Here is a 22,677-nt window from a genome sequence, read left to right as displayed (position 1 = left end):
AGATTCTATGACTTTATTATTGTATGTCCAGATTTCATCACCAAGTTGACTCTTGGTTGCTTCTATGGGACAGGGATGATGGCCTATGCGCTCTTCACATGCCTAGTGTTTTACAATTAGTACCTTTTAAAAATAAATGTTGGTTGAGATGTGGAAAAGTGTGTATTGCAGCTTCAATATGTGTTAACTAAGGGGATGGAAGGAACACACACACACACACACACACACACACACATGAGGTCTGACAATTAAGTTTGCAAACTCATCCTAGAAAAAGTGCTATATAACTCACTGCTGACTATCACTATGGTCACCTTTTAAGTACTCCCCCTGGGAAGCTATGCACTGATGCCAGCACCTGGTCTACCCTTCAAAGCAATTTTGGAACTCTTTTTCTGGAATGGCCATCAGAGCTGCCATCATATTACCCTCGACATCCTGAATGTCATCAAAATGTCTTCCTTTCAATATTTCCTTTATCTTCCGGTAAAGAAAGAAGTCATTGGGGGCCAGATCAGGTGAGTAGGGAGGGTGTTCCAATACAGTTATTTGTTTACTGGCTAAAAACTCCCTCACAGACAGTGCCGTGTGAGCTGGTGCATTGTCATGATGAATTGACGACAAAAAGTTCAGGTTGTCTAACTTTTTCACGCAGCCTTTTCAGCACTTCCAAATAGTAAACTAGGTTAACTGTTTATCCAGTTGGTACAAATTCATAATGAAGAATCCCTCTGATATCAAAAAAGGTTAGCAACATCATTGCAACAAGTTTGAGGACTTAATTGTCAGATCTCATACACTTACATAGACTATTCCTGAAGGTATACACCAGAAACTAATACTGGTTGCTTTCGGGCAAGGGGGCTGAAGGATCAGGAGTCTGAGATGAGTGAAGGGAAGTTATTTTTCAATGTAAGTTATATCCTGCGTTTCCCTTGCTCTTTCTCCTCCAGCCACACTGGCCTTCTTTCTTGCTAGTCCTCCAATTTACAAAGTATGCTCCTGATTCAAGGCCCTTGCCCTTGCCATTCCAGTGCCTGGAATATTCTTCCTCCACACAGTCTTAAGGTTCACTCCTTTACTTCATCTTGGACAATGCTTAAATATCACCTTAACACGGGACTCCCTACTACACTGTATATAAAAACTCTCTCCCCCCCCTCCCATCTCCCCTCAGCACAACCTGGCATACTAAATATTTGTGCATTTACTGTAGGACTCCTTTTTGGAACCCTGCCTGGTGCATAATAGGCAATCAACAAGTACTTGCATTTGTAAATGTGCTGTTTGAGGTTCGAGTTTTTAAAAATTATGTAAATTACTTTTTCAAAAAAACAACCAGTTAAGGGACAAATGTTTGATGAATTAGCCGTTAGATGATTATTATTATAGAACAAAGTCCAAACTTCTTTCAACACATAGGGCTTTCCTTATCTGCCACTTAGTAGCCACGAGCAAGTCATTAAACTGAGTTCCGTTTCCTCATCCATAAAGTGGGACTATTAATAATTACAGTTGACCCCTGAACAACGCGGGGGTTAGGGCGAACTCTTCCCCCATTAGAAAAAGCGCGTATTATTTATGTCGGCCCTCCTCGTAAGCCTGTTCCCAGCCACCAATGGAAAAAACACAAAATCGCGACAAATGTAGGTAAAAACTCTTTTGTAACCTCAGCGCTATGATACAATAGTTACCAAAAGCACACTGCTTCTTCCGCGCTCAAGTATAGAGGCAGTACAAGGTTTCAACTTATCCAACCGATTGTAAATAAAGCGAATAAAAAGCGAAGGAAGTCTCCAGAGCGGCCCTAGCAGAAACCAACCTCTGGCGTCAGGCGAGCCTCCAGTAGCCGTTGCTAGGGAAACTGCTGGGCGTCCCTAGAATCCGAGCACGCGCGCCACGGCAACTCGGCTGGACCTGCTTGCTGCGTTAGCAATTGGTAGAGCCCGGACCAATCGAAGGAAGCTGGAGGCGTTCCCGAGGGCTCGCTCCCTCACTTCCGGGTCTCGGTGCTTGCTGGGAGCGCTCTACAAGTAGCGTCATTTCCGTTGCCGGCTGTTTGCAGTTGGGAAAACCAAGACCGATTCCAGCTCCCCATAGTTCTTCCGCTTCTGTCAGGTGGCTGTTGTTTCTTTTTCTCTCGCCCCGAGCTGCTTCGGTGCGGGTGCGCTGAGGGCTCTCGGGGCGCGCGAACCCCGCGGTGTCCCAGGCAAATCCGGGGGGCGCCCGGGCCGGCGGGGCTTTGTGCAAACCGTTCCCTCCCACTTGGGGCAGTGCGCGAGCTGGGCTCCGCTGGGCTGCGGAAGGGAGACACGGCGCAGCGACTCCCCGAGGTCTGGGGAGCACAGGCGCCGCGAGGCTTGCGTTCCCTCCGCTTGGCAGTTCTTTTGTCCTGAGCGCGGACTAGATGGGTCCATTTTAAAGTTACAGTTCAGCCCATCTCAGATGTTCACGTTTTCTGCACTGACCTTTGGGGATTTCGAGTTGGGCAATCCCTAAGGCCCAAGTCTAGAGATGATGTATCCGTGGGAATGTTTCAGGGAGGAAGGAAATGAGCATTTTTGTTTTGTTTTTAACTCCTTCCTTGCGTTGCCCCAGCCACGCTTCGTTTGGGAGCTGAAGATTTTTCTTATGACATAAAGGTTCAGTTTTATTGAGGATACAGTTTATTGCTTTTAGTTTTTCTGTCCTTCACCTGTTGAATGGAAATTCAAGAATTAGCCAGGATGTGATCTACAAAGTGTTCAATTCGTATACTTCAATTTGTAAGCCATATGTAGTGTTTTTATTTGCTAACATCACCTGACTGTGGGACAGATGTAACGAATTATTCGAACTGGAATTATTCCTTATAATAACAATTTTTATATATGGTATATTAGATTTAATTGTTGCTTAGTTGGGTTCCTTTTGTTTGTGAACTGTTGAGTCCCAATTTTCAGAGTGAGAAATTAAGGAACTGAGAGTTTGAATCTAAGTAGTTATGATTTTTACAGTTAATTTTTTTAAAGTGATAAGTTGACCATTTGACCAGCCATCATTTCATTAATCTAAATGGTATATGTTATACCGAGCACTGTTTTCTTAGATTCCTAAATACTACTACAAAATAGACACAGTGGGATAGCATAAGAGATACTCATTTGGGATTTGATGAGTTGGATAAACTAATTTTTTTTTCATCTTAGAATCCAATTTAAGGTCATTAAACCTGTCATATATTTCCTTCTCCAGGAAAAAAAAATGTTTATTTCTTTGTGGGAGTTCTTCTATGGGCACTTTTTGCGATTTTGGATGAAATGGCTCTTACGACAGATGACTGGGAAGTGTGAATTGCAGCGAATTTTTGATACCTATGTAGGTGCACAGAGGACACACAGGATAGGTAATGTTATTCAAAACAATATTAAAAACTAATAAAATTTGAATTTTCTCAATACTCATAGTGACAGATGTACTCATTGTGTATCCTTATCAACTTCCTTAAACTCATTTTCATCGCCTCTGATATCTGGTTTTGAATCCTTCCAGCTCTAAAACTGTATGATTTTATAAAAAAACAAAGGGATTGTTACTTAATTCCTCATCTGTGCAAACAATTTTCTTCTTTGGCTCCTGAAATTCATCAGTTGTTCCTTAGATTATAGCAGCAACTTATATTCTAGAGAAAAATCTACTTATATGAGCTCTTTGTAATTTTCACTCCAGTGATGGGAGTGATTGGATCTAGATCCATTTTTATACTGAGCATCCTTCATCAATCTTTTAATCCCTTATGTAATTCATGTAAGGACAGCAGTAGATATCCAGTGCTCCCTAGGAAAGATTAGACTCAAAATCTGCATTGCCCAGTACCCTAGCCAGTAGCCACATGTGGCTATTGACAATGCACTTGAAATATGATTGGTATAAACTGAGGTGTGCAGAAGTACAAAATATGCACTGGGTTTCAAAGACTTCATATGAGCAAAGAATGTGAAAACATCTCAGTAATTGTTTATATTCATTATATGTTGAAAAATATTTTGGATATATTGGGTTAAAATATTCAAATCAATTTTATCTGTTTCTTTTACTTTAATGTGGTTACTGGAAAATTTAAAGTACACATGTGGCGCACATTTTGGCTTGCATGATATTTCTGTTGAATAATACTACATTGCTACCTTTTGAAATTCATCAGCTTCCAATGCATAAATGAAATATTGTTTTAAATTAGCATACAGATGAGTGAGAAATGTGGTGGAGGCCATTTCTCTTTGGCCAGGATCAGAAAGACCAGAGGTCAGCTGCATATATGCTCACTGTGTTAAATGGAAAGTCATGACTTCATCAAACCCTCTTTTGTGTTAAACAAGTGTGCTTCAACTAAGAAATCTACCCCTGTGAGATTTGGGGAGTGGGTGTTGGTATCCAAGGCAACATGGGAAGGAGGATAGAATTAAAAAGAAAGCCTCAGGGCAACTGGATGATTGAAGTTTCATTATGTCCCTAGTTTTCTCACAACTTTGTGGCTGACTTAAATTATTGCCTGCTCTTTTGATTTGCCCTTTCGACTTCTCTGAGAAGAACAAAGTACCTCTTGATAAGAAATCTTGGCAGTACTGGTTGGTGTTTTATCATGTGGGGGAAGAACATAAATTAAGGCCTTACTTTGTAGCAAAAGCATTTTTCTCGAAATTTTCAAATTGCTGAGAAAAAGGCTATACGTAAATATGCCAAATTTTAAAAAAATAAACCAGTAAAAATGTTCTAGTCATTCTTGAAACAGAATAATGGAGAAGCTCCTTTGCTGTTTGTCTGGTTAGAGAATGGTTGGGCAAATAATCTTTTTTTTAAATATATTTTTTATATATATTTTAATATTTTTATATATTTATATATATATATATATATTTTATATATATTTTTATTATTATAAAAAATAATCTTCATTTTTGCCCACGTGTTGTATGATTCAGTTGCTAGCTCATCAAATTTACACACTTACTCCTTAAGGCTAACAAATGAAAAATATGTAGCCGAAAGCACTCTCCCTGTAGTCTTAAGATGAGTTTCTGGGACTCGAGCTATTCTGAGGCAGCCATGAGTGAATTTGCAGTGGTTAGCAGATACTCTGGGATCTGCACAGAAACAGGTGACTTTGGGAAGTTAGGTGATTTCATCTCTGGCTCTGGTATGTTGTGTTGGGTTGAGGATTTTGGAATCACATTTAGTTCCCTGTACCAAGGACGTGTAAGGATGAAATTTTAAGATGTTTGCTATGTTATTCATGTAGAAATTATATCTTCTGGAACTACTAAAGTAATTTATCACTGGCTTGATATTTATACTCTTTGTTTATCGTGCAATACACAAATAACATTTAAGTGATAATGTTTTTTGTTTTGTTTTTTTTCATTTCAGAAAATTCCTTGACATACTCCAAGAATAAGGTAAGTTCCTATCATGATGATAATTCTAGAAAACTTAACGGGGAGGTACTTTTTCTTTAAAAGAATGCCTCAATTTTAGAATTAATTAGTAATATCCTACTAGAAGACTCTTTGCTGTAAAGAGTACTTACTATAAAGAGTGAAATTTTCCCAGTTTAGAAGTAATATTCTATTTTTAAAATATTTTATCTGTGTGTGCATGTGCGTGCACTACTCATGCATAAAGAAGGTATTTGAATAATTTGTCCTGTTCTGAGGTTTTGCTTCTTTATTTTGCCTCAAGACTTGATTGTTTTGGGGAAAGCAGGGTCTTGGAGGAAAAACCTTCTTTTAGACTGTGTCCTTAGGTTCGTTCTCATGTGAGAGAAAAGCAAGCAATTTTCGATAGTTATAGAATACCCTGGGTCATGTACCTTTTGATGCAAAGTAAATTATACCTCATACTGTATCAGTTGGCTTTTGCTGTGTAACAAACTTATAAAATCTCAGGGATGTATAACAGTATATTATTTGTTGCTCACGTGTCTGTGGGCCAGCTGGAGTGACTTCTGCAAACTGGTGTCAAGTTCAGGTCTGTTCCAATTGTCTTATTCTGGGGTCTGCGTTGGAATGGTAGTGAGTACCTGGAGAATGTTCTTGTCACAGTGGATCATTGAAGCCCTAACTGCACAGACATATTTTAAATTTCCTGGTGTTGTATCCATTACCATTCCATTGGCTAAAGTAAGTTATGAGGCCAAGCCCAAATCAAAGTGGAGAAATACGGTGTGCCCACCAAAAGGCCAGGGTAGCCATATGGGTATATAATTCCATCATAGGGGAGTGAAAAATCAGTCTATTGCGTGCTGTGCTTCCCTACAGTAGTTCAGATTTTTTCTGTACTTATATGTGGTGTGGAATAGGTAGAGCATGGATCATTTAGACCAATGTTTGAAATTCCATTGTAGAGCACAGCCAGCATTAAATAGCAACAACAAAAGGAATAGAAAATAGAGACTATTGGTTATAATAAGGTTGAATATTGTTTTATGAAATATTAATTTTAGTTATCTGTGTGTATGTGCATCTGTATATATTTTAGATACCCATATATATGTATGTATATATGTACTTGGTCATGATGTATATAATGTGAATCAAAAATGTAGCATCAAAAAATGTTGACTTGCTACTATCTAGTGTTATTGACATGAGTTACTGATTTATGCCAAAAACAAACTGGACCTTGTTGAATATTGCAAGCGTATCAGTTACGTTCTGGAGAGTGACCTATTAAAAAAAAAATGAAGCATTCACACCCTGTGAGTATACTAACACAAATGTATATGTATTTGTGAATTATTTCTCATGGGCAGGATATGAAAATAGATACAAATAGATACAATCTGTCTTCAAAGAATTTTCCACTTAATATATAATAAAGTGGTAAGGGTCATAGAAAGATTACAGATAAACAATTGTGGGGATTCCAAGAGAGGACATGTTACTTCCACTTGAATGGAACCAGGGAAAGCTTCCTGGACCTGGTATATGAGCTAACTTAAAAATGGGAAGGATTGTTAAGTTTAGAGATTGAGGAAAGGAGCACTCCAGATGAAAGTACAGGATAAGAAGAGAAATGATGGAAGTGTTTTGCCCGAAGTATAAAAGATACCAGAGAGAATTTTGATGGTAACTTACAGAGAGAGAAGAGTTAAAGAAACTTGAAGGGTAAGGAAGACCTGAACTTGCTTGTTTGTTGAAAGGAAGGACCCAGTGGACATTTGTAGGCCAGATTATTTAAGAAATCTGTTTCATATGCATAGAAAAAAGACTGGAAGATTATATGCTAATCTGTTATGAGTGGCTGTCACTGGAGGTGAGATTTCATGGTTTGAGTTCTCTTCTTTGTGCTCTTCTGCATTTAACATTTCTTTGACTTGTACATAAAAATTTTTGTACATGTATCTGTATTATGTAATTTTTGAATTTTATAAAAAGTGCCTGCTTCATAAGCACACTGTGCTTATAACTCCTTCACTAAGAACTCGTCAGCTGACAGCCTGTTGAGGAAACCTTTATGGGAAGCAAAATGCTGCTTCTCTTTTAATTAATTAATAATTGATTGATTCTAACACTAGTAGAAATTTGAAACAAATTTGGTTTCATTTTGCATTTTAATATCTGCATTGTAGAGTTGACTAAATACTTCAAAATGTACTGTTCTTTTCCAGCTATAAGGGATTTTTCTCAATCAGCTTTTTGTCACATCAATAGGTTTTACAGAAAGCGACACTTGTTGTTCAGAGTGAAGTGGACCAATGTGTAGAACATATAATGAAGGAAAAGAATATTAACCCTGAGAAGGATGTCAGGTATGCTGTTTTTCCAGCATTCTCTTTTGTTCTGCACCCACACTCTGTGAATTGTAGCGATCACACACAGTTGTAAAACATCGGAGGTGACGGGATTGTGGAGAGCATCTTACCCTACCCCTTCACTTCAGTAGATGAGGAACTGAGGTCCCGAGAGGTGAGTGATGTGAGCAGAACTAAAGCCTGTATCTCTTGGTTCCAGTACTATTGCCAGTTTACCATCGGCCTTCCTTAAGGTAAGTTGCCATTACTTTCCCACAGTGAAATAACTTCGGCCACTGTGGAATTCAGTTCCTCTGTCCTCCTCCAGGAAGGTCCCCTGGCGCCTGCAGTCTGAGTCAGGTGCCTTTGCTCTTCCCTCACAGAGCTCTCTGTCGTAGCGTAACCCATGGTGCTGCAATCATTCATGGACTCTTGCTCTTCCCCTAATAAGTTCTAAGTTCCGTAAGAGAAGGATGTGACTTATTCCATTTTTGTGTTCCCAGCACCACTACATTCACTTAGTCAGTATTGAGCAGTTTTTTTCTTAATTCAGCATTTTCTGTGCACATATAGAGGAAGGAGCAATTTGTTTTGGCTGGAACAGGGACGAGTACAGGAGAGAATTGTGAGGGTAGTTCCACAGAAGATGTGACATTTGAGCTGGACCTTGTTGAATGGTAGGGAGGACATGTTATGCAGAGGAAGAGTGCCAACAAGGCCCAACGTGCCTGAGTGTCTGGGAATGAAAGGGAGCCCTTTGTAGCTGGGGCGTTGAGTACCTGCAGAGCGGTGCTCGGAGAAGTGAGTGCAGTGCTGGGCTGGAGGTACACTGCCGAGCCTTCATGACGCACTGAGGGATATAGGTGTCCTCTCGGTTCTTTTGTGTTTTTTTTTTTTTAGCAAATAAGATTTATTGTTGATGGAGAGAGGAGGGTCAGAACTCGGAGGGTTCTAGCTTGGGGAACTAGTGATTAGTGATGTCATTAATAGGTTTAGAAACTTACTTAAGATAAGCTGTTGTATTTGGGAGAACTGAGATAACCTGTCTTAGACCTGTTTGTTATATGTGTACTTGGAAAATGAGGTCTCTTGGTGATATCTGGCAAAAAGATTTGGGAATGTGTGAAATTGCCTAGAGAAAACATGAAGAGCAGGAGAAATCCTTGTGATTGCAAAGTTTGTCGTTCCTATCATGTCTCGTCTTCTTTCTATGTCTTGTTTTGTATCCTGCATGATACTTTATATAATGTTTTGTGTTTAAGGAGGCCGTGATGCCTATTGAATTAAACTGAAAGCTAGGAAATGGTTTCTAAATAGACATATGAGCCACAAACTATGGAAGGCATTACTTGACTGTGATATGAAGGCATTCTTTTTAAAAATAATGATTTTATCATTTTTAGTTTTAAAATCTGCATGAAGGCATGCTTACTGCAGATATCTGGTTATAAACAGCTGTATTTGGATGTAGAAAGTGTGAGAAAAAGGCCATATGATTCTGATAACCTGCAACACGAACAACTGCTTCTCAAGGTAAGTTTTGTTTTCTGCATTTGGAGTTATTGAACACTGAAAAATAAATCAGACTTCAGCTGGTAACATCTCAAGGCTAATATAGCCATCCAGTTTCTTTGCACCTTAGAGAATTTTATTATGTTGGTGAAAATTTTTTAGTTAACACTTTTTATCATTTTCTGATAAGCATCATTAAAATATATAAAATCAATTTTATGTTAATGTCCTTAATTCTGAAATACATTATAAACATATAAGGGAGATCTGTTAGTAATAAGAGAAGGTAAAACCCAGTTTAATTACTGGAGTTAGCTTCAGGGCCATAGTCCTGACCCTGTGTTTTAAAGCAAGGTCACAAGTCTTCACATTTTATTTTAGGTAACAGGATTCCTTTACTCAACAATGCCTGAAATGGTAATGAAAAGGGGGGGGCGGGGAATGCAGATATTTCTGTTTTGTAAATTTTTATAAACTTAACCAATTTTGTAAATCTGATTTGCTTGATGACTTGTGGTGTCCAATTTAGAAAATGGTTAAATTTTTTAAACTTTATTTTGCATAGATTGGCTTGTTGCTTGCTATCAAATACTTGCTAGCTGTCTTACGTTATCTTAGGATAGCTGTCTGATGTTTGATCTCAGTCTCAAGGAATATATTTACTTAAAACTAAGTCATCTTATTTTTTTCTTTTAAAACTATGAAAATTTGTAAAATGGTTATATGGGTTGGAATACTATCAGTATTATTTCTTCGTGATCCCCTCCCTAACTCAGGCCTGTTCTCCTTCTTCTGATTAGGGACGAATCACCCTTTCTTAGAATAGAGCCTACTTAGGTGTATAGTGTCAGCGGCAAGGGTCAAGTGCGTGACAAGCTCTCTAGGAAGCAGTTTGCCAGTTACCAATTCTGGTGTGTGCGTGCATATATATTCATATGTAAATAAAGGCATCTCATTGTTTTAGATTTCTGTGTATTTGTTACGTTTTCAAAATGTATTCTTTATATCAGTCTTCTAAATTAGAATAAGTATGCTACTTTTTTTAGGGATCTCTAAACACAGAGTCTTTGTTGAACCTATGATTTGTCTATAAAAGTTAATTGAAAGCATTGAACTTATTAGTTACATCAGCTATGAGAAGGAAAATGTCTTTGTAAATTAGGAACATCACTATTATTTGTAATATGGAAGCATGTTTGTGCAGCTCTGGGATCTTCTAATGCCCACGAGAAAGTTGAAGGCTAGAATCTCCAAGCAGTGGGCTGACATTGGTTTCCAGGGTGACGATCCTAAAACAGACTTCAGAGGCATGGGCGTGCTTGGATTGATCAACCTTGTGTAAGTGAAAATAGACTTTCTTCTCTAAGTGAAATTATATGTTCCCTCCAAGCTAATGTCATACTGTTTCTGAATTTTAATAGCTGTAGTGCTAAAAGTATTTACTAATGTGTTGGCAACAACATAAAGACATGGGAAATATCCTTGTGTGTATATGTGTGTGTGATTTCTTTACTTACCAATACCTTTTCTCTTCCTGGCCCCCCTTCTGATACCTCTTTGGAATTATTTACACTCTTTTCTTACTTTTTTTTCCCCCTTGCCTCTTCTCTCTCGGCTCTGTGATTCCATTTTGGGAAATGTAACCAGATAAGATAATAATGAAGTCTCTTCACACTTATTCTTTGCCATGTGTGCAAGTGATCTCAATCCCTGACTTTTCAGAACCTGTATGGACTCTTTCTCCTTTTTCTTCTTTAATACTTATTCTTGGGCACATGTATGAAATTGCAAAATATGGAACTAAAGTCAGAATTGAGAGCCTAAACTATTCTAGAAAATAAACTGGAAGATTACTTGCCTCCTATAAGCATAATCAAATGATGAGATGTAGTGCTTGGGTCTGTCCTTGAGCTGTGATTTATAGGCGATCGTCTATAAAACGACTGGGAAATCTAACCATTAACAGTATGGGTAGTTGCTGTGAAAAAGACTGGTCCTGAAATTGAACTAAATGATGTTAATAATTGAGGGAAAATATCTAGGTCAATATGGATAAGGCTATTTTGGGGGAAAATAGAAGACATAGATGGTTTCAATACATACAGTTTTTTACCAGTTACTGAAGTATTTAATTTTCTGTAATACATTTAATGACTAAGAAAGGTCCCAGTAAGTCTACCTCTCCGAGATAAGCAAACCACAGTAGTCTTAAAAATAATAATAATTACAAAAAATGAAATTGCCAATTTTTCACCTTGATAAACAGAAACTTCTATTTGGAATTTAAGTAGAATAAATATACTTTGCTTTCACTTGGAAAAATTACAAAATATTTTAAAATTTATTATTCACAACACATGATGTTTTTGTTTCTATCCTTTAAAGACCTGGTATGCTGTTTGGTATGCTGTCTTGGTACTTGTAAGCTACACAGAGATTTGAACCGACTCACTCTCAATTAGATACATACTATCCTGGTGTTTCCTTTCTTAACTTTTTTTTTTTTTTTTTTAGGGCAGTGTCACTGGCCCTCATATGTGGGATCTGAACCGGGGCCCTCTGGCGTCCCAAGCCAGCTCTTAACCACCGCACCACTCGGCCAGCCCCTTTCTTAACTTTTTTTGAATAACCTTGCTTCTGGCTCTTTTCCTCAGAAATCAAGATTTTTCGGCATCTGCCAGAAGAGAATTTAATTTAGCATAAAGTTCAAATAATTTAATAGGTTTGATTCAAGGCTAAGGATTCTGATAGACCTTTAAATGATTTATAGATATTGGGTCGTCGGAAAAGTCATGATGTATTTTTTCTATATTTTCTATGCAAAAATGCGTCATGACTTTTCCGACGACCCAATATTTTACTCTATTTAGAGCTAGTATCTACTAATTTGAAAAATGACTAAGATTCACATATACATGTTAATAATTATTTGATTGCCAATGATGTACTAGAAATTATTAAAAACAAAATTAGCTCTACTTCCTCTATAATCATGTTTGTTGTCCTGTGTATGGAGCTATGACACTTCAGGATCAAAATCAACATACTCATACAGTCAAGAAGCAGGCAGGCTGTTCAAATACCCTTATGTAATTAAAAAAGCAAAACAAAACAGCAATTTCTTGGCCTTTGTCACCCAATCTCTTGAGATATTTTGCTGCTTTGAAGGATAGCTGGTAGTTTGATGGATAGTGATGCTTTAGGTAAATGAATGCTGAGGCAGGCATAGAAGAAGAAAGGGTGTTATACAGAAAAGAAATTCAGAGAGACTGAGCAAATCTTGAGTAGATGAGGAAATAGAAGCAGAAAAGTAGGAGAATATACACGTTAAGGCAAAAAAACGTGTGTAGGAAAGGAGAGAGGGAAAGAAAGAAGGAAGGAACTCAAGGCATGTATTGTAAGGAAGTTTTCCTTATTTGCAAAGGTGTCTTATTTCTTAGATACAGTTAGGATAGTTGACTAAATCAAGTCAGAAAGGAAATTAAAAGTTGCTCTGTGTTACAGATTGACTATTTTAGGAGTAGTTTGATCATTGAAAAACTAATGTAATATTTATATTGGGAATATTAATGCTTCCAAGATCAGATGAGATTGGGCGTGTTCAAGGTGGTATGGCCATAGACTATTAGGAGTATTATGTTAAAAAATGAAATATAAATACTAAAGGCACTTTAGAACCAACTGAGGGATACATTAGAAAAATTAGAGTATTTAGGGAAAGCAGTGCACTAAAACAGGACTTTTTCCTGTTTTGGGTTTTATAGATCTCTGAGAGTCTATCAAAAGTTTTGTATAGTTTCTCCTAGAAAATGTACACACATAAAAATTTTGCATAATTTTTGGTGGTTCATGGATCCCCCTTCATTCATGGACTTCTGAGTTAACAACCCCTATTTTAATGGGTTGAAAATCAGAGCCAGTGAAGAAAAATGGAAGTTTGTAGTATGAATCTATAGAAGAAAAAACGGCAAGATTTGGTTTGAAATTTGCATGCTTTATGAAAATTTCAGTGATTGTGCCCTCTAAAATTTAAATAAACCATGTAAATCCATTTTTTATTCTATTTCTTATCCTCACATAAACATCCAGCCAGACATCACATGTTGATGGACATGTATATGATTCCTAGTGCATTGTGAGTTGACCCAGCAGATTTGGTCCCTTTCTTCAAGAACTCAGAGAAGTTGCATGAATACAAGCCAACAGAAGCTGTGAGCCTACAGATAGATAGCTTTATCGTGTACTTCTGTATTAATGCCAGTATTTTAGTTATGCTGCTGATCAGGGGGGGTTTTTAGTGCAGAATGAAGGTTATGACTTTCTTCTGATTACCCTGAAAGTGGCATTAAACAGCACAGACTTAGCTGTAATAGAAGGAATAAGCTGAGATGAAAGGGAGAGCACCCAACAGGTCCACGTTGGCTATTTTATAGAAAACTTAGAACAAACAAAAAGAGCTCTAGATGTTTTTAAAGGTAGGTAGAAAGTCTAGGTAAATCATTTATTTGTTGAAATACTTTAAATCTTAATTAACAAGGGCTCCTGTACCAAATAGGCTTGATAGCTTAGAATTAAATTTTGATCAGAAGCATTTCTGAGTCACTGAAACTATTTGAGATGGAGATCAAGATTTTTGTGGCAGTACTAGGACTGTCATTTTGATAGTAGCTTTTTAAATTGCTTCTAGATATTTTCAGTTTGAATGACATGTTAATTTCATTATTTTTCTTAAACTTTTCAAGGTATTTCAGTGAAAATTATACCAGTGAAGCTCATCAGATTCTTTCCCGTTCAAATCATCCAAAATTAGGGTAAGCTGGATGTGTTAAAGAAACTGTAAGCTCTTGAATTTAAGTTGATTAAATGATGTAAATTTGAAAGTATTTCAGGGTATTTTTTAAATGAGATTATTTTAAATAAGAGCTTATGAAGGATATTACATGATGCATTATTTTTAAGGCTAAATGTGATCATAAATCAATTTTGTATGTATTACAGTATATTTTTATCACAAGATATAGTTTATCTATAAAATGGAGATATACAGCGGTTCGAGTCCAGCCCGAGCTGAGTTGCTGCTGAGCTGCCAACAGGTGGCAGGATGGCTCAGCTAAAAAAAAAAAAAATGGAGATATAGATTTTTATAAAAATTTTTTGAGAAATAGATTTGAAAATAGGAATAGGAAATAGCTTTGAAATAGGAATAGGAAAATGAGAACTAGCTTTGAAAATTGTGTAGTGAAATGCAAATGGAAGTCTTATTAGCTTTGTCATTATTTTTGTATTTCAATGATACTTATCTTTGAAAAACATTATAGCAATATTACTTCATAAAAATAAATACCCTCATAAAGGAAGACAAAAATGTCAGATAACCCAGTGTTTGTTAGAAATCAATGAGAATGTATGTAGTACTCCTTTTAATTTTTTTTTAAAGGATTTTGGTTTTAGACATTCATGTGACCAGAGCTTTATTTTTATTTCCTAGATTTTATTTCTTATTTCAGAAAATCAAATAGCTTCTAAAGAACAATTTTTAAAATCTATTCTGGTTTATTTTTTTTTTAATACATAGAGATTATCATAAAATCAATACTGTGTTAAAAGTGGATCAAAGTAACTTTTTTCCAATTCCTTGCATAATTTTAAATTTATGAGCTATTTGGCTAGCTGATATAACTGGTAATGTTTCTGACATAGGTATTCTTATGCAATAGTTGGAATCAATCTGACAGAGATGGCTTATAGCTTGCTGAAGAGTGAAGCTTTGAAATTTCATCTCTACAACTTTGTTCCTGGTGTACCAACAATGGAACACTTTCATCAGTTTTACTGTAGGTATTAAAAGGAGTTAAACTAGATATTTCTAAGAAAATTTTTAAATCACTAGGAAGGTGTTAATATAGAATACCTCTATCAAGCATATGACTTAATGGTTATCATTTTATTATTTAGCATCTTAGGGAAAATGGAAGATGGGTTCCAAAGAGTATTTTGCACTTCAGTTTCTATATTTATAGTTGCTGAATAAAAAAGAGTTAGTGATGCGTTTTCTTCACATGTATGCAAATTTAGTATTCATGCAGTTTTCCTGTAGGGATCTATTTTCCAGTCAACTGGAAAATGAATTTTCCTTTTCGAGTACGAGTTAATGAATGTTGTTGAGTCAAGGACAGATTATTTTGTTACTCTTTTAAGGAAATTTAGTGTAAAGGACCTTTTCACCCCTCCCTTATTTCAAGGCCAGGTTTTCTTGTATTAGGCTGGGGCTCCTTAATAAGTTTCTAAAGCAGTCATTACTACCACTGTTCATCCACCTTTATTGTGATGATGATATATTTGAACACCGAAGGTTTGGTTGAATGAACCTGTCTTCTGAAGACATTGTTCAGAAGCAACGAATTCAAATCTAACTTTGATTTCGTTGTCATTTGCATGTTGGCAGGATACAAGAGACTACTTAGATAATAAATGGCCAGATCATAACTTCTTCAACTCCATGGTTGAAGGTGTCATTCAGGTCTCTTCCCCACAGCCTCCCGTCATTACATGACCATTAATTCCAGGTTTGTCTGCTCCCTAAATTTCCCTTGCATTTGACTGCTTGTCCCCATCCCCATTGTAATGCACAACCTCAGGCTTTTGTTACTGTTACTGTAATTGCTTTTTCACCAGGCTTCTTCCAGTTCAGCTCCACATTGAGGTTATAGTTATTTAAAATGACAATCTAGTCATGCTACTCCACTGCCTAAAACTCTTCAAAAGGTCCCATGACAAGGCCTTGCAAACATGCCTTGCCTCTCCAGACTCACCTTTGCCACACGCCACCTGCCCACAGTCTAAAACTTAGGCACACTGGTCTCCTTTTAGTTGTGCAAGTATACCATGCTCCCTCGTGACCCTTCACCCGGCCTGGAACCCCGTTCCTGCTCCCTTCGTTCTCCAGGTGACGCCTACACATCTTTCAAATCTCAGTTTAGACGTGACCGTCTCTGAAAAGCCTTATCAGAGACCTGTTCCTTCAGTTACCCGTTTTTCTCTCCATTATTCATCTTTCCTTCTGCACTGGAATATTCCTGTGAGACTACAGACCTGCCTGTCTGTCTCCCACTCAGTCATTCACTTGCTGTGTGGCAGTTGCTATTGCAGGCACTGGGGATAAGGCTCTGCGTTTAGGGAGCTTTTATTTTCAGAAACAAACTTGACCGTGTGGCATCCACCTCCAGATACCACCATATTTATCTGCTCCCCGTCAACATAAAACTTTAAAAACAAGTGCTGTTTTCCTTTCCGCACCTTCCAGTTTTTTTAAACTTGATTCTCTCGCCACTACTCTGTTGAAACTTTTTTTTTTCAAAGATACCAACAGTCTCTTTTGTGGGCAAATCCACTTGTCACATTGTTTTCTTCCCATTCCTTGATCCTTTTAACAGTGCTCAGCATAAACAGCTGTGCCTTTCTTCTTGAGACATTGTCTGGGCCTTTCTGATGCCACGCTTTCTGGCTTTTCTCCTGCCCGCCTGGCTTCTCCGTAGGTTTTTGTGCTGACTCTTCATCTGCTACCTTCCTAAACGTAGGAGCGCCTCCTAGCCAGCCCTGGGCCCTCTTCTCTCGGTCGCCTTCCTTCTGGCCCTGAGTCATCTGACCCGGTTCCCTCTTTGACACACCGTCTGTGTCCTCATCATGCCAAACTTCAGCCTGGCTTCTCTCTAGCCCAGCATTCGTATGTCTAGATCTTCTTTAATAGATAAGGATGAAGGACCTTACGGGGATGGGTACACTAAGTAGTTAGGATGTTTTTAGATGGAGGGGCAGGTTTTTCAGGTCCCTAGGACTCCTGTGGATTCTGGGTGGACTGAAAATCCTAGCAGGTGTGAGAAGCTGTCCGTCATCACCTTTCCTAGGTTGTCACTGGTGTTTTGTTTAATACCCTCCCAGCCCCTCCTGACTTTCCTGGAGACTGCCTTGTCTGCTCCTAGACTTAAATAACAAAACTGGGTCAAAATAGCCCCAGCCTGTCTATCCGTTAGTATAGACCACGAGACTCTGTGTGTGTCTCATGAGCGGACCAGAGCCCCTTGCCCTCACCCTTCCTTGGCTCAGACCCAACCAGGCATCTTTGTAGGGGTTGGGCATTTTGAACAGATTTGCATCCAAACCTGCCTCTTCTCCTTCCACTTCTTTTCTTTCATTTCGTTGCTGGGGACTGTACCACCATCCACACTAGTCTTGTTTGATTTCCTCTCCTAAATCTCATTGACTTTAAACGTAGTCCTAAACTGTGGGGACTTTGCTAACTGCCTCTGATGTTTGTTTTCTGTATGAAATCTATGCTTGTTTAATGCTGCCCATTGAACATAAAACAAATACAAGAAGAAACAACCAAAAAACTCCCCCCATTAAGCATTTTTCCATAATGAAGTAAATACAGGAGTGTGATAGGTAGGAAAGCATTGTAGAATGACCTCTGTCTAGCATTTTCCCCCTAAAGACTGGTAACTTGAGCGTCTCTGGCTACTGTTGATACAGTGCCCTCAACACCAACATCTGTGTGGCTCCTGTCTGGGAAGAGCGTCAGAGTCACAGCGGAGGTGAAAAGTCATGACAGGCTGAGTCCAAATAGGGTATAGGAGTGATTTTACATTCACATTTTTTGCCATAAATATGTCTGTTTTTATTAAATACTTTTAACATTTTCAGGGTTAATTTGGCTACTGTAATAAGGATATTGAAAAACAAAAATGTTAAATCCTATTTAGAGCTTATGTATTCTTTTTCAAAGGAGAAGATGCTGATAGTTCATTGAAAAAAGTAGAGCTATCTCTGAGAATTAGAAATCAATTAGAAAACAGCTTACCTGTAATTTATCCTTGTGCAACATTTTCTTGTTATTTTCATTTTTGTGTTTTGGGGTCTCTGGGGATAACTTTTTTCCTATTTTCAGGGTATCTTTAAATTTGAGGGATTTGATTTTTCAGACAAATAGTAAATGTACATTAAATGTTTTATTAAAATTGCTATTTATTTTAAACATACAAAAATATTTCTTATAAAGTGCCTCAGGTTTCTAGTAGTTTAAGATGATTTTTGATTGTTGTACGTTAATATGGAATGTAAAGGATGGTTATGTACTTTTAAAATGGGATGGTTTGGATGTGATGTCATTGAGCACTATTTGTTTTGTTTTTCTTTAACTGCAGGTTATCTTGTCTATGAATTTGACAAGTTTTGGTTTGAAGAAAAGCCAGAAAGCATTATGTATTTCAACATCTATAGAGAGAAGTTTCATGAAAAGATTAAAGGACTCTTACTGGACTGTAATGTATCACTTACTTTAAACATATGAATCATACCTAGTACCTTCTATTTCTACCACATTTTGCACACACAACAGAATTTATATGTTGTAATAGAAATTTCTGATCAATTATACTGCTTATATATAATTTCCTACACAAATATTTCAGAAATTCTATTTAAGAAAGCTAGTGGACAATCGTGTATGTTTACAGTTACTTATACACTGTCCTCCAAAGGTAACTTATCCTTCCAAAGATCCCCCTGCTGAGTCATGTGAACCACAGTACGGAACATGGGGCTTAGCCCATTTAGTATAAAAGTACAAATCAGGTATTTGTATTAAATTGGTTGATTAAAATATGTAAAAGTCCGTTTTTACTTTTATGTCTTGTAGCTATCAAGTTGGTATCTTTGCAAAGCTCTTCAGGTTTTTCGTTTTTGAGTTTGGAAATGATTGTTCTTTATTTTCTTTCCCTTGTTTTATTTGTAGGTTAATTAACAGGGCGAGTTAGCTCTTCACGGTTTTCTTCATTTGCATCTCAGTCACGTGCCAGTGTTGCTTCATTAGTAGCAACCAGAGCATAGGTATGTCAGGATGAAGGATCATGGCCTTTTTGATTTCTCTGATTATTTAGCACAGATAATGAGAAAATGACAGCAATGGCGACGAGCTTTTTTTGTTTATAAATCCACATTTTAAAATATCACAGTGTTATTTTAAAGTGCAAAGACATTTTTCTTCAGTATTTGCTTTTGTCGCTTATAGGAAAGAACCTTAGTGTTTGGTGTGAGAGCCTTTTAAGGGACTTCTCTACCTGCAAATGTGTTCATGAAAAGAGCTGTATTTGCTAAGAAAATCTTGATTGTATTCAAAGGACAGTTGCTGTTTCAATAAAGCTGTCTTTGAAAAACGTAAACAAGAGGAAAACTTAAAGCTTTTTTAAAAATCTCAGTTAAAACATCGTTGGCTTAATTTACTTGCTGTTAACCCTTGCTTCTCTTTGCTTTGACTCCTGGTGTTTCTAGATAATGATCTATGGACTTGATAGGTATTCTTTGAGTTACAATCTGTGGGAGTCTGCAGTAGCCTGAGGATGGTGACTGTGCGTTTTGTATAGCTTTAGTCTCCTAAAATCTCAGGAGGGCAGCAAATGTGTCAAGAATTGCATAGTGATGCGATTCTAATGGGAACGGATTCTTTTTTGTGTGTTTTAGACATTTGTACTCAGCAAAACTAACAGTTTGAAGATAGGTTCATCTGATTACTGAGTTCTCTTTAAATCCTACAGAAACCAGCCTGTTAAAGACAAAATTTAATCTAAAACATGATGTAGCTGGTACATCTTTCAACATGGTATATATCAAGTGTTGAAGCACTGGCTCTTACATGACATATCAAGACCTGAGACTTTCAAATCTTTGTTCATTTCTATTGACAAACCTTTCCAAACTTGACAAAGAGAAGAGTGGTAAAAAATAACCGCTTGGAAAATAACAGATGCTGTGCTGTATGGCACATACATTAAAGCTGCATGCATTAAAATTAGGATTTCCCTTAATAAAATAAAACTAGTTTTAAATTGTGTTCAATTTATTATAATAGTAGTGGTTTAGCTATTCAGTATTTCAGGAATTTAAAAATTGGTTTCTTGTAAGGGAGTTCTCAACCTTGGGAGTATCTTAACTTAACTTTTTTAAATGTTTTCAGTGCTTTATTATCCAGCTAGAGTTCTGAGATATAGCAAAATACTGATAAGGATCAAGTGTTAACCATTAAAGTTCGTTTTATCAAGGTGTTTACTATTACATGGAAAGCAATTCTGTTAGTCTTTTAATTTTCGTGCTGAAAATACTTTATATTTTAATCTTTCAACAGCTGAGATCTTGAATTGATTTAAATCTTTGTCAGTATGCTTAATAGAAGAATGATTCAAGTATAGAAAGGGAAACCTTTTAAGTAATTAAGTTTTTCACTTTCTAGGGAGGAAAACTTTTCAATAATATTTTTAATATATCACTAGAAAGTTTGCTCAATAATATGTTCTTTAAATCCACCTCTGTTTGTACAATATAGATATTGTCTGTTTTTCTTTAAAATAATCAGTACCATTTCAGATAGTTCCATAGGGAATTGGTCTAAAAGCTACCAACACATTCTAAGGTTTGAAAATCTGGAAGCCAAGCTAAGTGTCACCAGTTTTACACGAGAACATAACATGAGCCTTCTGACTTTTATGTGATAGTGACATAGATGAAAAGAAAAATAGAATAATTGTGTCTGCCTTCTTACTTTTCCTTGCTTTCATCATATGTGTGTTAGAATTTTGTGTAGCCTTAAAATCCGTATGTAGAATCTTTACCTGTTTCTATAATAATAAACTACCAAAGTAGTGATAGAACTGAAGTAGCAGGAAAATTATGTTTGTTTTGATATCAAAAAAGTGAATCAGTGTTGAAATGAATTTTTGTATGTGCCAGGTTGAAGAGAGTGTGCCAGTCACAAGAATAGTCTAAAAATATCATTACAGTGGTCATAGTTCAAGTATGTTCTGAAAGACAATCTTTAAAGAACGGGAGAAATCAGGAGATATCAGTGAACCTAGACCAACCTCTCTTTGGATGTAAATATGGTGATAGCGTTAGATATAAAAATCAGTGTCTTACTAGCACCATTTACAATGTAGAAAACAGAATCTTTTCCTTGAAAATACCCATCCTGATTTTTTTCTATTCTAAGAGCTACTTGGATTTGTATGTATTTTTCTATGTGAAAACAAATGTATTCCTCATTCTTATTCCAGTGTTCATAGCTTATGTACTGTTTCTCCCCTTTGTGTTTAGTGAACTAGAACTTGTTCAAAGATTTGCTCAAAGGAGAAGCATTACATGAGTGTGAAAAGTGGAATGCTCGTGGCCAGAGCAGAAAAGATTACACGTTATCATGGCACAGAAGAGACAGGTTTGGCTTGGAGAGCAATAACGTTTCTTTCCCTTCTGGAATTAATGATAGGGGACCAACAGCTGTTTCCCCAGGATGAACAGTCTATCCACCTTCTCTCTGAACAGGGCAGGCTTAATTTCCATTTTCACATTTAGGAACCTGTCTGCATCAGCAGCTTTTTAATGAAAATTAAAAAGAATCTGAGAGAAATCATGACTGAACTTTTTTTTTTCTGGCTTCAGCTTTTGACAAGAAAAAATTTAAATGTAATGCAGGTAAGGCCCAACTACTACATTAATATGATAGGGCGGTTCTATGTTTCTGTTAAATTATTCAAAAAATATTTAAGCAGTAGCTTTCCCTGGGGGAAAAAGTGCTGGTTGGCAACTTAAAGAAATAGATTTTTGTCTAGTTTGGATAAAGCAATCAACTTCTTATGTAAAAGCAATAGTTGAAACGTGATGTCATTTTGTTTGGAATGTTGTGAGCAAATAAAAAACATGTTGAAACTTTTATAAGCCTTTGTGTTACTACTTCTCTCTTCACATCCTCCCCATCCCTTATTTAAGTCATTTATGTTCGAGAAATAGTGCTTCTCTTATTTAATCCTTTAATCATGTTTCTATATAATATACTATTGGGTTGTCGGAAAAGTCATGATGTATTTTTTTGTTTTTCGTTGCAAAAATGCGTCATAACTTTTCCAACAACCCAATAGATCAGAATATACAGAATTTTTCTGTATGTGATTTTAACTCCTCCACTAATTACCTATTTAAGATGTTATTGGATAAGAACAATTTGGGCTTCCTGGCCCTTCTGCTGCCATTCCTTGTTTTTGGCTTGTACGCTTCTTGTTTATTCTTTCCTGATTTCTTCTGCACTTGGTTTGTAGGAATGAAAAAGGTGCCTGCGGGTGTTAATGACAAATTTGCCTTTGCTGGAAAGAGGTCCTGAAGATTCATTTTCACCTCAGTCTGTTCTTCTGTCTAACCAAAGGTACCATCTAGCTCTAAACTGACTTCAGGATAGACACCATGATTCTAATAACAACAATGCCCCAATGAACATAGTATCTTAAATTAGAACTTGTTATAGATGCCATAAAATATAGAGTAAAAATTAAAAATCTATACTAACAACATTTCAAGTA

General features: G+C 36.8%; 1 protein-coding gene across 1 annotated transcript; it reads left to right on the top strand.

Annotated features, from left to right (window-relative positions):
• The first annotated feature begins 1,995 nt into the window (after window positions 1-1,995).
• ELMOD2 (ELMO domain containing 2) lies at window positions 1,996-22,037 on the top strand. Its single transcript, XM_019661045.1, has 9 exons — window positions 1,996-2,118; window positions 3,235-3,385; window positions 5,407-5,435; window positions 7,692-7,789; window positions 9,175-9,304; window positions 10,488-10,621; window positions 14,026-14,094; window positions 14,984-15,117; window positions 18,484-22,037. The coding sequence occupies exons 2-9, from the start codon at window positions 3,244-3,246 to the stop codon at window positions 18,627-18,629; spliced, it is 882 nt and encodes a 293-aa protein (XP_019516590.1). The 5' UTR covers window positions 1,996-2,118; window positions 3,235-3,243; the 3' UTR covers window positions 18,630-22,037.
• Window positions 22,038-22,677: the final 640 nt, after the last annotated feature.

Source organism: Hipposideros armiger, unplaced genomic scaffold (genome assembly GCF_001890085.2).
Source record: "Hipposideros armiger isolate ML-2016 unplaced genomic scaffold, ASM189008v1 scaffold_333, whole genome shotgun sequence".
Classification (NCBI taxonomy): Eukaryota; Metazoa; Chordata; class Mammalia; order Chiroptera; family Hipposideridae; genus Hipposideros; species Hipposideros armiger.
This window is presented reverse-complemented; position numbering and strand designations above follow the sequence as displayed.